At 39.5% G+C, this 16,616-nt stretch overlaps 2 protein-coding genes across 3 annotated transcripts in view; both read right to left on the bottom strand.

Annotated features, from left to right (window-relative positions):
• The window catches only part of LOC311251628 (uncharacterized protein), a 34,172-nt gene extending 27,447 nt beyond the window's left edge, over positions 1-6,725 (bottom strand). For both annotated transcript variants that reach the window (XM_084344129.1, XM_084344130.1), the window contains exon 1: positions 6,168-6,725. In XM_084344129.1, coding sequence (XP_084200255.1) covers positions 6,168-6,325 — 158 coding nt within the window. In that variant the 5' untranslated portion in view covers positions 6,326-6,725. The remainder of the gene's footprint in view (positions 1-6,167) is intronic.
• Positions 6,726-8,571: 1,846 nt separating this feature from the next.
• Positions 8,572-14,898, bottom strand: LOC311251989 (type I phosphatidylinositol 4,5-bisphosphate 4-phosphatase-A-like). The gene is made up of 7 exons (XM_084344731.1): positions 14,557-14,898; positions 13,245-13,426; positions 12,514-12,620; positions 11,803-11,914; positions 11,662-11,714; positions 11,480-11,570; positions 8,572-11,244 (listed from the first exon to the last, which is right to left on the bottom strand). Exons 1-7 carry the CDS (start codon positions 14,657-14,659, stop codon positions 11,101-11,103), a joined length of 792 nt encoding a protein of 263 aa, XP_084200857.1. The 5' UTR covers positions 14,660-14,898; the 3' UTR covers positions 8,572-11,100.
• Positions 14,899-16,616: the final 1,718 nt, after the last annotated feature.

Here is a 16,616-nt window from a genome sequence, read left to right as displayed (position 1 = left end):
AAAGAGTTAACACAGTGATACAGTTGATATATCTGACCTGACACTTAATAATAAGGAAATAATAACACATCCCCTAGAGTGACAGAGATTTTTGTGGCCCTGGTAGTCTGCTGGATAATAAGAGAGAGGGAGGGAGGGAGTTGTGGGCCATCATGAATGTACAGCCAGCATATGTGCTGATGCAGTGGATCATGAGCTGTAGTTGCCCCGGTAAACACACTGACCACTTGGACCGTCGAAGCTGCTTTGTCTGTTCTACCGATCGAGCCCAGAGACTGAAGAGGTCCATGTGTTTACTGGGGAAACTACAGCTCATAAACAAATCAGAACCGTGAGAAAAACAGACATTACCAAAGCTACTGTGTGAGTTAACGGTTTGAGTCAAGCATAGAAACACGCAACCAACGACAGGCCTAGTGTGGCGGGTCTTGCAAGAACTGTGTTGGTATCTAATAACGCACCTGCGCCTCATCTAAGTTAAAATTGGCTAGCCAGTGACAAGTGAGAAAGCCGATGTGATGGATATACAGGTGGTCTAGTGTGCAGGAGCGTGGACTGAAGAATCGAGTGTACAGTTCTTGTTAGGATTTCTCAATTTAAGATTTCAATTAAGGGACACAGCCTGGAGTTCAGGAGCTGCTTCTCTAATAGGAAACTTAAGATAGGACCAGCAGTTCTGAAATCTTTCGTTTAAACGTTTATCCGTAAACTTTGCAAAGCATTATTACAAAACAGGTTGTCGGTGTGACCCAAAACACTTGTTGGACCTCAGCGGGCGGTTAAAACTCAATTAAAAATGTTCCCACGAAACTGCAACTTGCACCTTAGATAAGTACTAGAAAACACACTATTCCACAACGAACTACATTTACTTGTACTACTTGTAAATGCCAAGTGTGAGGACTGAGACAGGCCACCAGCGTGAGTCCTCTCGAGTAAAATCTTTTGCATGTTTTCTCCCTGACCTCACAGGGAGCTTGAATGAGACGGACAGCTGAAAATGATAGTGGATACTGAATCGTGAAGTGCTGTGTGAATATGTGCATGTGCGTGTAGTTCGAGTTTCATCATCACCTTAGCTTCGCTTATAGCTGAGGAGACTTTTCATCACCGTTGAGGTATGTGTCATTCTGTCTCAGTCACACTGTATCAACTGATGTGGCTTCAAGACTTTTACTATTTTAGGAGACTAAAAATATATTTAAATTGTGTCAAAGGAAGCAAAGTAATAATAATCTAACTCTTATGATTTGAACCCTAAATTTAAGATCGTTCCTTTAGGACAAATAAAAACTATCTGTCTCTCTGGAGCCTTTCTACCTTCCCCCCTTTGTTCTCGCAATTTAAAAATCATGTCACTGACTTGCAGCTTTGTACGATGACATCCTGTCCACAGTTATCACACTTAATAACCGCATACTGAGGCTGGACTGACTGGTTGACCCAGAAACTCTTTTCACAACTGGATGAGCTAACGGAGTCCAACACGAAGTGACTAGATCGTCAGATCGCTCGGCTCAAACGCACAACGATAAACTGTTTAATTCAACACAAATCTGTACTGGGGTGTTTTTTATGGGGGAATTTAACTTGTTAAGTGAGGGCAATGAAAATATTTTATCATTAATGGCCTCTGCACACTTCAAATTGTATTCAATCAGCTGTAAGTATCTTGGACACCAAGCCAGACCCATCATACTCACGACTTTGAATATGGAGGAGGGAAAGTAACTGAACTGTCACAGCCTCATGATCCTCCAAAGAGATTGCATTTTAATTCACTTGTGTACTATATTTCCACACATGTATACAGCAGCGTTGAGAGGGCACTGTGCTGATGGGTTGGGAACTCAGTAAGGGTGCATTTAGACAGGAATTAAATGAGAATATTGACACCATTCTCATGTCTGTGCAGTAAATATGAAGCTACAGCTAGCAGCTAACTTAGCTTAGCCTAAAGATTCTCAAGAAATAACACTGTATAAATTGATAAATTAGACGATAGTCAGAACAAGCGAAGAATCACAGCTGTTTGATATTCGATATTGTGAATTTCGACAATATCTATATCAGCCCAAGCCTCGAACTCGCTCATCCCCACTAATTAGTATCACGTTTCATGCATTATGGCATAATATCCATTGTCACGACATAATGTTATGAAATATTTTTAGAGAATCACATCACCACCCATTCCAAGATCACGTGCAGTTTCCTTATAGAAAGAGTTGGAGTTGATGCTAAACATGACACGAATATTTTCTGGATCCACAGTGATGCTAACCTTCAAGCAGTGCAACCGGTAAAACTAGTGAGACTGGAGGAAGGACTGCGAGGAACGTCGCGTTAAAGTGTTAACGGTCGACAGGTGGAAGGGAACACAATGAGCAGAGGACAGGACGCTGAAAACAACGGCGTGAACCTGGAGTGTTTGTACGTTAAGAAGAATGTGATGAAGGAATGAGAACACTAGCGCTAGTAAAAAAGAAGAGAAAACGGATCCTAGACGGGAGGAAAAGCAGCAGCTGCACTTTTAAATCCACCTGCTGTCTCTTTCTAACACAGACGCACTGTGACAATCACACCCGCCACATTCCAAAAACCTAAACCCTCTCAAACATTTACGAGGTGTTTGGTCATATGGTGAGTGTGTAGGCTTAATGTGTGCGTGACTGAGGCGACGTCATTGCAGAGGTTGCAGAACAAGGTCAGTGTGTTTTTGAACTGAGGGAGCTTTTGGTTTCCACAATGTGTCGACTTTCTTCATTGAAACGGGGAATCTAACACTGGCGCTGACTACGAGTGCTTCATCATTAGCTACTGTACTAAATGTTTTCATAATAACAAGGCATCAAATTACTATGTGTGATGTTTTGGTGGCTTGAGAGTTATCTCCCACCTCTGTGGCATCTTTCAGCTCATTGTTTTGGTTTCACAACCCGTTTACTGCTTTGGTTCTTCAACCCGGTTTCTAAAAGGTGCAAGCAGCTGTTTTCAGTGAGAAGTGTATGGCGGCCCTGAGGGTCAAAACACAACATTACAAACAACAATAACATTTTACAAAACACTACGACATTACAGAAAACACAACACACTTTTCACAAAACAATAACATTTCAGAAAACACAACGATATTTAGGAAAACGCCAAGATTTTACACAAACACAACAACATTTCACACAGCATAAGTACACATAGGGAAACGAGACAAACACAGTGACAGACAAAACACAACATTCACAATACAAAACAACGTTGTGTTTTCTGAAATGTTGCGATTTGCAAGATAACTAACTAGTAACAGTTACTAAAGTGATGGAATAAATGTAATGGAGTAAAAATCTACAGTACTTAGGTAAATATACTTTGTTACATTCCAGCATTGGTCTTTACTGACCCATTTGCTTAATTTGATCATTTTGAATGTTGTTCTGCTGCCCGCAAGTGGCCAAAAAATCTGTAAATATTGCGGCGTTAATTATTTTGCTTATATACACGAAAGTAACTGGTAAAACTTAAGTTATTTGGTTATTTACAAATGCTTAATAAATGGTTTCCAAAGCATATTGTTGTTTGTTAACAGTCAAAAAACATACCTTAAGTTTAATGAACTGAATTTACTGCGTCACCAAATAACTTGGTCTCAGTTTTATATATCAGAAAATGTACAAATATCAGAATTTAGATGTGAAAGACTTGACTTCCAAATTGCTAATGAAGACTTGTGATTTTCCACCGATGGTCCTGAAGGGTTTGCTAACAAAGAGCAAGCAAGAAACCATCCGCCCGAGCAAATGAAACCTCAACTCTAACCTCAATCTGCTGACACAGTCTCAAAATAACGTTATTTTAACCTTTGCCACCAATGTGTGTGTCAAAGGTGACAGCAGGAGATCCATATTAAAAGTTCAAATATAGACGACAGGCCTTTCTTTCATGACTATAAATCTCAGCGAAGCAATAACGAGGAACAGAAACACCCCAAAACTCTGTTTGCACGTGTGGCCGTAAATCAGGGTTTATATAAAATGTGATACAAGCATCGGATGACAGAGCTGCGATAAAACCTGAAAATAGAGACAAGAGGACATGGAGATAAATCAGATTTACTCTCTCTCTCTCTCTCTCTCACACACACACACACACACACACACACACACACACACATATAAACACTCCTAAATCCAGACGTCTAAATCCACAGCAACAGAGAGCTCAGAGCAAAGCCTTGCTTCAGACCGAAGCTATTTCACACCTTGCATTAAACCACCTCTCTCCCTCTCTCTCCTTCACGCACACTGTTGCTGTTTTCTTCCTTTCTTCCACTTTTATCTTCTCTCCCGTTTACCGCTTAAATTTCGTCCCCATCGCTCCCTCGCTTTCACTTTTTCCTTCACTCCTGCTTAAACTCTGATAACACTCGCACAGTGGGGAGTCTCTCGGTGTTTACTTCACTTTATACTGTCATCCCATCAAACCCCGGCCAAGGCTTTTAATGGCCTCAAGGCATGAGATGGTAACACACTTACACACACACACACAAACAATAATAAATGCCTCCCCAGTGTACTGGCTGTCCGAGGAAAACTATTAAAAGCTTTTTGGAATGAATGGTTCTGGTCCACCATTCAAGACTTTGTGCTACCAAGGAAATAATCGCCGCTCTTAAAGGTCAGCAGAGTCATGCTGCATATGCCAGTTCTTTTTTTAATTACATTAAAGTCTGATTGTAAATTCAAGAATTAATGCTGAGCAGAGTGCAGCTTTTGCGCACCTTAAGGCCGACAGGTGCGTAGGAGAAGACCTACAGATACTGTAGTGCCTTAATGTTAGCAAGCTACTGTTAGCAAGCTGCTGTTAGCAAGCTGCTGTTAGCAACTTTCACCTTTTAAAGCAGCTATAAGGAACTTTTATTTATTTTGTTCTGGCGCCCCCTGTGGACAAAAGCGGTATGAGCAAGTAAGATTAATAAATGTTATATGATGATGGTGAAACTATGAGTTAAATATGTTTTAGTGTCATAAAACGAGACAATTCATCCTCAGCACTCTGCCATATTATATAATTTTATGACTTCCAACCTGGGTAGGTCAGAATCCAACTCGGTAGCGGTCATTAAGAATAGCTATCTATATAAATATAGTTGATCTTCTTGCTGACGGTCTTGTTTGCTTATGTAGGTTATACAGAGGCACCAGTATTAAACCAAGATTGTTTCATAACCAGTTAAAAAAGTCAGTGTATTACATTAAAGGCCAATTTCAGAATAACATGTATTATCGGATTATAAATAATGATGTATAAATGTGCATATCACTTCGGTAAAACAGCTGGTAAATGTGGAGCTTGTGAATTTACCCCTAAAGGCTCAATAAAGTCTTAAATAATGTAATCATCTATTTATTGACTTTATTTTGTATAATTAATCTAAATCAGGAAGCAACTAAAGTCATCAAATAAATGTAGTGGAGGAAAAGTATAAAGGAGAAGAAAATTGAAATACTCAAGTAAAGTAAAGTAAACGCAGCTCAAAACTGTACTTGATGTTTCGTTATCGTTATTTACCACCACTGCACATTATTAATGCAGGGTTTTAATCTCTGTGGGTTAGTGGCTTTGGTATGGTTTTCCAACATTTGCCAGTGAATGAATGTATGAATGAATGAATGAATGAAGTTGTTGTTGAATGGACGAGCTGATGAAACTCTTGGTGAAGAAAAATGGTGACGTAAACCAGATTAAACTAAACTAAACTAACACGAATGAAAACAGCAGATGATGAGAAAGTGACCGAAGCTGAAGTTAAAAGACAGAGGAAGAGCTCTGCCACCACTGTATATGGCGCTTCATTGTTCCCGGACAGTATGTATGATATGCATAGCTGACGAAAACCTCTAAAGCCTTGGATTTAGACAGATGAGACACCCACACACACATACATAACACTCACACACACAGTTGTCTTCTTGTTTTAGCTATAGGCTCAGCAGGGTTAGCGAAGGTTAATTCCAGAGGGCTATTTCACACATGCTAATTGCTCCATATGCACAACATGACCATTCAAGAATGTGGCCCCTTTGGTTCTGACTCGCTGTGGATAGAAAACATCGTTAGACAGTTTTAAGCCTGCGCTAACATTTAACATTAACACAGATTGTCCTCCTCACCGGTGTGCAGGGTTGATGGCGTTGCTGGTGTTCGGGACGTGGTTGGTTTTACCCACAGCTGAGTTGCGGGTGCTGCCGTTCATCCTCGATGTTTTCGGGCGACCCGTGTTCGCCGGGGTCTGTTGCTGAGAACCCCGGGGCTGTGTTTCTTCCAACATGGTCAAAAGCACAAATACATGCACACAAAACACACACACACACACAGATATACAGGTATGTCCAGTAAACACTTTCTACACACGTCTACCTTCAAATCAGTCTGATTTTTAGGGCAGGAAACACGTATACTTCCAAATTCAAAAAAAGATTTAGGAAGTAAACTGTTAAAAACTGTTTAATCCACAAGTATAATCCAAAAGTAATTCCACGAGAAAGAAAGAAAAAGGCAGTGGATCCGCCTTCACAGGGTGCTTGAGATAAGTCGTTACCAACCGACTGTAACACTGGATAAAAAGTAAACAAAACAAATAAATAAAAGCACTAAACTATGCGAGTAAATCGTCACAGCTCCCCACAAGTCCTCCAGGCGTCGCAGAAACCACGGGGGTTCCAGACCTCGAGCGTTTCAGGTTTCTGAGGGGGCTTCAGCCGCCGGTGGCTCAGCGGGATTTGAGCCGCGAGAGACTGAGAGAGGCATCGGGAGAGACGCTGCGTGGCAGGACACCCGTCCCTCCGAGCCAGCAGCTGGAGAGGGGAGGGAGCCGCAGAGAGAGAGGACACGACAGAGCGGAAATACTGAAGTCTTCACTGGAGTGTTTCTATTTCCTCTTGCTTTATAGGTCCACTGTGTTATATTTAGAAGGAAAATATTGAACCTTTTATTATCAATCAAACCTTTTTCATATAGCACCTTTCAAACAAATCAAAATGCAATTCAAGGTGCTTTATAAGTGAGTGAAAAAACAGGTGTGGAGACTAATGCACACCAATTGTAATAAAAATGAATTGTGAAAATAATAAAAAGATCAAATAAAATAAAAGATTAAGTAAAATATATTAGTTACTCTGCAGATTACATGTGACATCCGAGCCGAAGTAGTGCTTTTTTAAATTAACTGATTTCATCAGCAACAAACTGATTCCAACAATCAGAAAAATGCTGAACATCAGATCTGATCACTGGTCAGTCAGTAAATACATGCAGGTAAATATGTGTATAACATACTTTTACTTGTACTTTTGATACTTGAGTACATTTAAAGGTGCATCATGTAGTTCTGGAGAAGAGATTTTAATCAGAAGAGAAAGATCTTCACTGACTGACTTTTGATGGGAACGAAGTGAGACCCATCTGCGAAAGCTCGACGAGGCACAGAAGACATAAGATCATCTCGACCATCACTGTGTATTATCAGGAGTTTTAATACAAAGTGCTGGTTGACCTTGAAGTTTGGTGTGTTGGTCAATGATTGTGATAATAACTTACCTGGCACACACACAAAAAAGATTGTGCTCCTACATCTGTACACAGGATGAACGGCGGATTGCTGAAAACATTTCATGCTTTGCCAGACAGACAAAGTAAATTCATCGTCCTGAGTGCGACCCTCTCCCTCTCTGGCAGGATAGAAATATCTGAAGGGACAACTGAACTTTAGGATTCATACTAATCCAGACCATGAATGTCTGCACAAAGACTTATTTCACTTGAATTCAAATGATGTCCAGTGGACCGACTGACCGTACGACCAATACGATCATAATCAGAACCACACTAGTGTGTACAGTATATAAAGTATAGATCAGTATATGAGTAAGGACGCACCATCTTACAGTGACAAGGTTTGTTGATTCCCAAGTTTTCTGAAGAATAAAGTTAATCATGTTCTGACTGTAATGAAAATTATTGTAAAATTGCACTGGCTGCTTCTTGTGTTGTCCTCTTACCACCTGGTGACCTCTAGTGGTTCTCAGTAGTAAGTACACAACAATAAAAGTCTGGTTTACTGACTTCTTATTTAAAATAATATCATAAGAATGATAGAGAAACATAAAGCTTATTTGCAATTAATAAATATCACAATAAATATTTCTTAATTCTCATTTGTTTGCAGTTATATTAACCATGTCATTTGGTTGAATTTGTTTTAACCTGCTTACAGTCTCCATTAAATGTGATTATTTGTTCAATTTCAAGCTTTTAAATATTTTACAGGGTGTCCAAAGTGGTGCAGGTGTCCGTAAAATCACTGAATTTGCTAAACCCAAATACTGTAACACCAACTTTTGGTCAATTCATACATGAGTGTTTTAGCTGTTGGGGCACAAATGGGACCAACATTTATTGAAAAGATTCACTGTGGACTGTAGATTTTGTCTCGCAGACTTAAATATTCATTATTATTTGACAAAAATCACCAAATCCCTTAACGATAATTTCAAATAAGAGACATTTGAGACAGAGGACCTTGTTAAAAGTATTACTTTGTTTCACATTATACAAAATAAACAAAAAAACAATCCATCCACCTGAATAATATTGACAAAAACATACAGTAGTAGTACATCAGTACAATGTAGTGCAACATGTTTCACAGTCAGCGGGTACTTACATTAATCAGCCACAAGAGGGAAGCGACAGCTCTGATTATTCTGTACAGTCCAAAATATTCAACATCCACTGAATATATTTACACTTTAACAGAGAACGAGTCACTGGAGCAGGTTGAACTAGTGCGTCAGCTCAATTCAGTTTGATTCAAATAAGATGGATGATGATTAAAAAGAGAGACGGTGAATAAATAAATCATTCTCTGTGTGCTTCAAGTGGTTTGTATCAGTTTGGGTTTTAGTTAAAAAAGCATTTAGCAGAATATGAAGATATTTCCAGTTACTTCCAGTCAAGTTTACACGATCAAATCTTTGAAATGTCGCCAGCACAGAACGTTAATGTGAATCCTTTTCAGATGAAATAAAACATACTGTATGTAAATGCAATGAATGCCCCTCAATCCCTGTGAGATGATCTGACATGATACGAGAAAAATAAAAATAAAGATGCCACTAACTCTGAACTAATGCGTGTCTATTGATTTATACATGTCCCTACATTTCCCTCATCGTGTTATGTTTGCTATCTTTGTATTTTTTTTACAACAAGCCTGTACATCTGCTCACACATCAACTCTCCTCTGATTGGAGGAGAGCCTTCCTGTGTGATTATAACATTTACAGCAGTTAACTTAAGCACTTCGGACAAATAATCTGTGTCAGCAAACTTATAAGAAATGTTCCACTTAATGACCAATGCCCCAAAAGAAAAGACGTGTAGATACTTTTTAAATGATATGTGCACTTTATGTAGTTATTAGGATGTTTTCAGTAGTTTGTGGTTGAAGTTAATGTGGTGATCTCAGAGCAGCTGTTCAACCCAAATTTCAGAAACTGACTGATTGAAGAGTTTAATTCCAAAAAACACAAGTAAATAACTTGATTTTGAGAAATACACTACTTAAATTTTGGGAAATGTTTTTACTGCATCATAGATTGTCCCATCCCTACTGCAGACGGTAGCTAGTTAGCTTAGCATGAAGACTGGAAACAGGGGGAAAGAGCTAGCCTGGCTCTGTCCAAACAAGAAATAATCACACACATAACACTCAGCAAAAGTACAATTTGTTTGTTTGTTGTGTATGAAACAAACAAACAAAATATACCAGGTCGATTAGTGAGCTGTTTCAAGTTTTTATGCTAAGCTAGGCTAACTAGCTGCTAGCTGAAGCTGCACATGTGTGAGTGTGGTATCAATCTTCTCATCTAACTCTCAGCAAGAAAATGTAAATGCTAATTTTCCAAAATGTCAAAAATGTTCCCTTAACAAGGTCCAGTGTGTAGGTTTTAGGACAAAAATGGATTATAATATTCAAAATTGGGTTTTTATTAGTGAATTATTACCTTAAATGAAGAATCGTTTAGTTGTTTTTGACAGACTTAACAAATGCTAAAGAGGGCTTTTCACGGTTTTTGCCATTTTAGTACCCACCATAGAGGCAGGTGAGACGAGGGTTATTCAGTTGGTTGCAATCTCAAACCTCAGGGCTTGGTGCCACTACATCCTCAACACTGGACCTTTATAAAAGGGAAGCATGGTTTACTTTATTTCCCAGTTTAAAGTACAGTGGATCTAGTTGTTACTTCTGTTTGGAAAAAAACTCTTCAATTTGGATCAGAAAATGTATCAAGTGAGAATCAGAAAAGACTTAATTTGTTTTAAAAAGTAGCAAAAATAAGCACATCTTGTTTCTTCCCTCCAGTTTGATTAGATTTAATTAATGTCTTTCTCTTATTTGGTATGATTATATAACTTAAAGGCGAACTACAACACCTCCTTCACTGCATTTTTCCTCAACTGATCCATACAAATCGAGCCTACACTGATAGAGTTATGTTTTTATCATCATTTTTTTTCCTAAGAGGAAAATTATAATTTGGGGCACAAAATGTTCCTGTTTTTTAAATAATATTGTTGTGAACAAAACGACTGATGGTCGCTCCAATCTAAAAAAAAGCACCATCAGGTTTTGAAACAACGTGGAAGAAAACTACGGGGTCAAAAAACAAATATTTAAATATTTAAAGTACATTTTCTTTCTGCTCTCTTTTATCCAGCGTGTTCGTCTTCATCTCAAACTACCCTCTTTGATTTCCTCCGTTCATCCTCCAAACTCCAAATGTGCAAGAACCGCCTTTAATTCGTGTTGGTGAATAGAAGACAATGAAAAATCTCCATTTTGCACTTTTTGACGACTGAAAGCTCATATTTATGGTGAATCCGATTTGGCATGAATGTGGAATTTTATTTATGATATCTCATCGATTATCAGCCGCCTCTGCTTCTCACCATGTCGACCTTAATCCTCCTTCTCTTCATCCACTAGCCCTCTCACCTTCCTTCCTTCCTTCCTTCCCTTTCTCTCGCTTTCCCTCTCTCTGTCTACGTGATGTTGGATATGGGGTCGCTGATTTTCAGACACCTCCAGTAGATGGTTCTCACCATGGTGAACAGAGCGAGGAGGATCAGGAACACCCACGAAACGTAGATCCCTTTAGAGCTCTGAGCCGGCGACCACGTACCGACCTGAAGTCAGAGACAGACGGGAAATGTTTTTAAAGCAGCGGGGTCAAACTGGCATGCCCCAGGAAGATTAAAGGAATAATTAACAATAATAATACACGACAATACACTTTCACCTCATAAAGCCTCTCATTCAACATCTTATTAACATCTGACAGTGAACAGAAAAGCTTAGAAAACATACCAAATAACCATAAACCATCATTACCCAGAAGTCCTCACGCACACAGACACTCACCACAAGTCCTGCTGTGGAGGCGGCGAGGACGATGAACAGCAGGAAGCACAGCAGGCTCCTCCTCCTGGGGTACCGTCGGCCAATAGAAGAGCTGGAAATAGAAACAAGAAAATATATAATTAGTAAAAATAAAACTGTTTTGGGGACAACTCAAACACACGGAGAAGTATAAGAGTACTTACACTTTTCGGCAGTGTGGACATCGGGCCAGGGTCCGGTCAGAAAACTCCGTCCACTGGAGGAAAGAGAGAGAAAGGATTAGCAACAACTTCAGATAACATAGAAATAGTAAATCCATTGTCATCCGTGTGTGTGTGTCCTACTAGGAATGTATTGGAGCAGTGTCCACAGATGACCCGGATGCCGACGGGCTGATGCTGCGGTTCAGGACTGTCTCTGCCGATGTGAACTGGTCCCAGGTTGATGATGCGTTTACTGTCAGAAGAAGAAAAAAAAACATTTAAAAAAAATCTTACTTTTTCCTGCTGGATGTGTAAATAACCAACACGTTTGCTGTAGAAGAACTTATAAGGTGATGATACATTATTGTCATCTTTACAGCTTGTTTCTGCCGCCCCCAAGAGGAGATACAAAACAGTAAATGTAGATTAAATAAGGAGAAAAAGAAAAAGGAACTGAATAAAGTGGAAGTACAACTGCTAACAACTGCTTTTTGCTAGGACACTGACTGCACCAAACTCTATTCAAATTTTAAAGACTTTTACAACATCAGCTGATCTTTAATGTTTTATACCAGAGAAGAGACACAGTCCAGGTGACCTGTACAGTTTAAACTAAAGTGGATGACTTGCTGTTACTCCATGAGATTTAATCTGATAAACCTTTCTCTTCTGGTGCAGCTCAAGATAAAAAAAACTGCTTAATAGTTCACTGTGATTTCAAAACAATCTGATCCATGACAGTTTTATGTGAATGGCTGGTGGATGAATGGGCTTCCTCTGCACAGATGGCGTGATTAGGAGCCAAAGCTGAGATGAGTGAATAATAATCCCGCACTGTTTTCTCTGTCTCACCAGTAAGGCCTCGGACAGGCGATCCTCTGCGACGTGACTTTGCAAATCAGCAGACAGTTACATGGACAGCGGACGTACTTCTTTCCAACGGGAGCGTTCTTTATCGGCTGCAGAGGGAGAGACGAAGAAACCTTACACACTTTCAGTTTCCGGGTTTTCTAAAATAGATCTCAGTGGTTCCTTTTTCCGATTTCATCAGCAGAAATTCTTCTTCTCAGGAAGACTTCCTGAGACAGGAAACACAAGCCACTGTCCATGTCTGGGTGTTAAACATGACACTCAGCACGACAGTTTGACGTTTTGTGGTTTCTGACTCAACTTCTTCTAGACACTTTAAGATCTGTGAGGACATTTCTAACACAAATCTGTGACGGGAATTCATGTCCATAACTCTGAAAATGTCACATATTTCAAACACGAGGCAGCAAATAAAAACTGCATGCATAATCATACTAGAGCTGCGACTAACTATTGTTTTCACTGCCTATTAATCTGTTGAATATTTTCTCTATTCATCGATTAGTTGTTACCCAAAGATATTAAGTTTATTGTCACAGAGGAGGAAAGAAAGCAGAAAATGTTCACATTTAAGAAGCTGGAATTTAAGAATGAAGACTTTTTTTTTCCTTAAAAAATTCCACAAATTGATGAATCGATCATCAAATTAGTCGGTAATTCATTTACTACCTGTCATTTAATCGATTAAACCGGGTGCTCTCTGTATGACTCACCGTAGCTTCGTTGCAGATGCTACACTTCACCACGTGCTGGTGCGTCTTGCCCTCCACAGATATGGCGCTCTGACAGACCCGACAGCTGATGACCGGAGCGCTGCTGCTGTCCGGGCTGCCCTGCGGCGAGTACGGGGGCGGAGGCTCACCTTGGACCAACGAGCTGGGGAACGGCGCTAAACCTGGATTGACGGACACCCGGGAGGAAACAGTTTAGTTACAGTTTTCTGTTTATACCATACCAAAATGACCTCCTACTGGACGACTCATCACAGCTGATACAACGCCGGATTAGCTTCCCTCTTCAAACATTAACCATCGAACCATCTACTCACAGTGAGACAAACACTGTATAACAATCAAATCACTCCGCATGACTTTATCAGTGAGCGACACACCCAGAGGCCAGACTTTATCAAGTGTAATACAGGAAGGAGAGGACGTGTGAAAGACAGGATTTGAGTTCAGAGTTGATGGGAAACGACACAGGAGGGACGAGATAATGAAGAGATTAAGAGTTCAACAACATGGAGAGTGAAGCGTGGAGTCTTTGACAAGTCTGAATACAATGATGGAGCATTTAGGTACTTAAAATTGAGTACGAGCTGATTAATGCCCTCCATGTTTGTGGTGTCTTATCGTCCTTTATTGATTTTATTCTTTTGTTATTTCTATTTTTGCACTCTTTCTGTGATTTTGCCTGTTTTATCGCTTTTACTCCTTTTTACTCGTAGTTAAATCATTTGACTTTTTGTTTCTACCGCACCAAAAGATATTTTATTTACATTATTATAAGAAAAGGAGCAAATCCTCACATCTGACAACAACTCGACTAAGATAAATATTAGATATAAATGTCTATTAAATGTTTAAACTGTTGTTACTATGAACTAACTAGAGATCCTGGCTGAACTTTGACCTTTGGTGCACCAGGCAAACCACCGACCAAACTGACCACAAGTCAGTTGTGCTCATTCATTTCTTTTATAAACAGCTAATTTATTTACAAAACTTAAATTTCACATTACTAACTATGTGTTATATATGTGATATGGCTGTCACTGAATTGTGACACCATGAAACCTTAATTAACAACACACAATGTGTGTGTGAGGGGAATTTTCGCCTGAGGAGGTTGTAAACTTCATTATTTACAGCTAACGTTAGCCAAACTGCTAGCTAGCTAAAACAAACACTAGCTAACACTTGTTTACGACACTCTCCAGCCTGAGTACAAACTAAACTTCTTTATTTGGCTCTTCTGTAACATATAATTATGTTTGTATGTGTCGAAGCGCAGCGGCCGACATACTCTGTGGTTTTGACGGGTATCCGTGAGAGCTGCTCCCGGGAGAGAAGCCGTTGGTCCCGTCGTGCTGGTCGGACAGCAGCGGCGACCGTTCCCCGTCCGCCATCGCTCTCGCCGGACCCCGGCCTCTCGAAACGCCCTCAGGAAGAGTCTGTGCCCCGGGTGAGAGCTCTCAGAGTCCCGTTAGAGGCTTCTGGAAGAGTCGCTGTGGAGATTTCAGCCCCGGAGCTCGTCAGTTTGGGGTCTTGACATCCACATGACACGGCGAGAACACAGAAGGCGGAAGTGAAACAACAAAAACATCAGTCACATGACGGGGATCTGAGTCACGCCTGTGATGGACAGCGCGCTCCGCCAATCAACGAGCTCGGTTGGGATGGGCGGGGTCAGAGACGCTGTCTGATCCGATGGACTGTTTGACAGTTAGGGCCGCGTTCCAATTCACATACAAAGCGTCCTTCACGGGGTGTGTACCATCCTTTCAAGCAGGGGGACCAAGGTTTAGGATGATTTACAGCTTCCTTTGTTCACCTCGGTCACTTCTTCTTTGCTACAATCTGTTATAAAAACATTTAAACACTTATTTCTGTACATTTTGGCTTCAAGAGAAGACTAAACATGGAACATTTTACATTTAAAAGCCGTCAATATGAGGTTATTTGGAGGCCAAAGAAGTAGAGTTTAATCACCTTTGCCAAGGAAGTTATGTTTTCACACCTGTCCGTATGTTAGTTGGTTTGTAAGCAGGATTACACAAAAACTACTGAACGGATTTCCAAGAAAATTGGATGGAGGATGGGTCTCAGCCCAGAAAAGATCTCTTTAACTTTTGGTGCGGTTGCGGATAAAAAAACAGATCCAGTTTGTTTGTTTTTTTAAACATGGCAAAATATTTAATTTCTCAGGGAATAAGTTGGAATATGTATGGATTTGTTGAAAAATCCAGATCTATCAAATTTAAATATGTTTTATTAAAATTGGATTGAACTTGATTGAATTAAAGGGGACTGTTACGCCTTGGCTTAGGTTTACACTCTACTCAGTGCTATTGTAGTGGGTAAAGTATTTAAAACTCCATGAACAATTGTCAATTAGTTCAAAAACTCATATTATTTGTTTTTATTGTGTGATTTTTTTAAAATATAATTTAAATTAAAACGACAATTTTGTATCTATTACTTATCTGTTCTTTATGTATGTTGAAATGTTAAAAAGATTTGTTTGTTTTCACTTTTTCATAATTTTCTTGTTAGTATTTTGTAGCATATGAATAAAATATATATATGTATATTTTCATCAGTTATGTTGATTGTTGGTCTTGTCTGAAAATAAAGGTTTGTTTGAAGAAACATATTACTATACTCTTCCCTTTTTAAAAATGAAATAAAATGTGATTTACTGAACATTTTCAGTATAATCTTTTGGGAAAATGCACGAATTTACATGTTTTGGGTTTAGCCTCAGACTTCTGTTGCATGATTGTTAAACGGGGATGCAGGGATTGTAGTAATGTCGTAATTCCACTTCTTGCCTCGTCATCATTGAGATGACAAATGAATCTACTGACACCTTTGACATTTCAGAGGATGGAAGACAAACGCCTAGAGAAAGACAAAGACATATCTGGGATTTCCCAGATCATATTACATTTTCACATTTGCGGTGCCATTCCTTTTTTGAACACCCTCTTAAAACTAGACGGTCTGCTTATCGGATCATTTCTGAGACACTTCTGGAATTCAAACAAGGGTCCACCCAGGAGTCTTTTTCAGACGACAAGTGATTCATTGTTCATTGTTTGGGCACAAATTCCAAAGAAAACTCATCAGATGATACTGCAGGAACACAAAGTCCACATTTCACTCTGTCTTTGGGAAGAAAATCCAAATCCAAAGTTGATTTTTGTAGAAAAAAAGTGTTTGATGAAGGTTTGAAGGAAACAGAGCAAGACAGTTGATGTCTATCTTGTATTTTCTGCACTACTGACCACTGATAATACATCTGCATTCACTGGACCCAACCATTTGTCAACTCTGATCATATCATTTTGTAGCAACTTCAAC

Source organism: Pagrus pagrus (assembly GCF_965226575.1).
Source record: "Pagrus pagrus genome assembly, chromosome: 22".
Lineage (NCBI taxonomy): Eukaryota > Metazoa > Chordata > Actinopteri > Spariformes > Sparidae > Pagrus > Pagrus pagrus.
Note: the sequence above shows the minus strand (reverse complement) of the source record. Positions and strands in the feature narration are given on the sequence as shown.

What these genes read in the sequence shown, in the direction of transcription:
- LOC311251989 (XM_084344731.1), bottom strand. Translation starts at nt 14,659, where the DNA reads ATGGCGGACGGGGAACGGTCGCCGCTGCTGTCCGACCAGCACGACGGG. An exon ending in ATACCCGTCAAAACCACAGA is followed by an intron (nt 13,427 to 14,556) that starts GTATGTCGGCCG and finishes CCGTCAATCCAG; the next exon opens with GTTTAGCGCCGTTCCCCAGC. An exon ending in CCTCCACAGCAGGACTTGTG is followed by an intron (nt 11,245 to 11,479) that starts GTGAGTGTCTGT and finishes CTCTGACTTCAG; the next exon opens with GTCGGTACGTGGTCGCCGGC.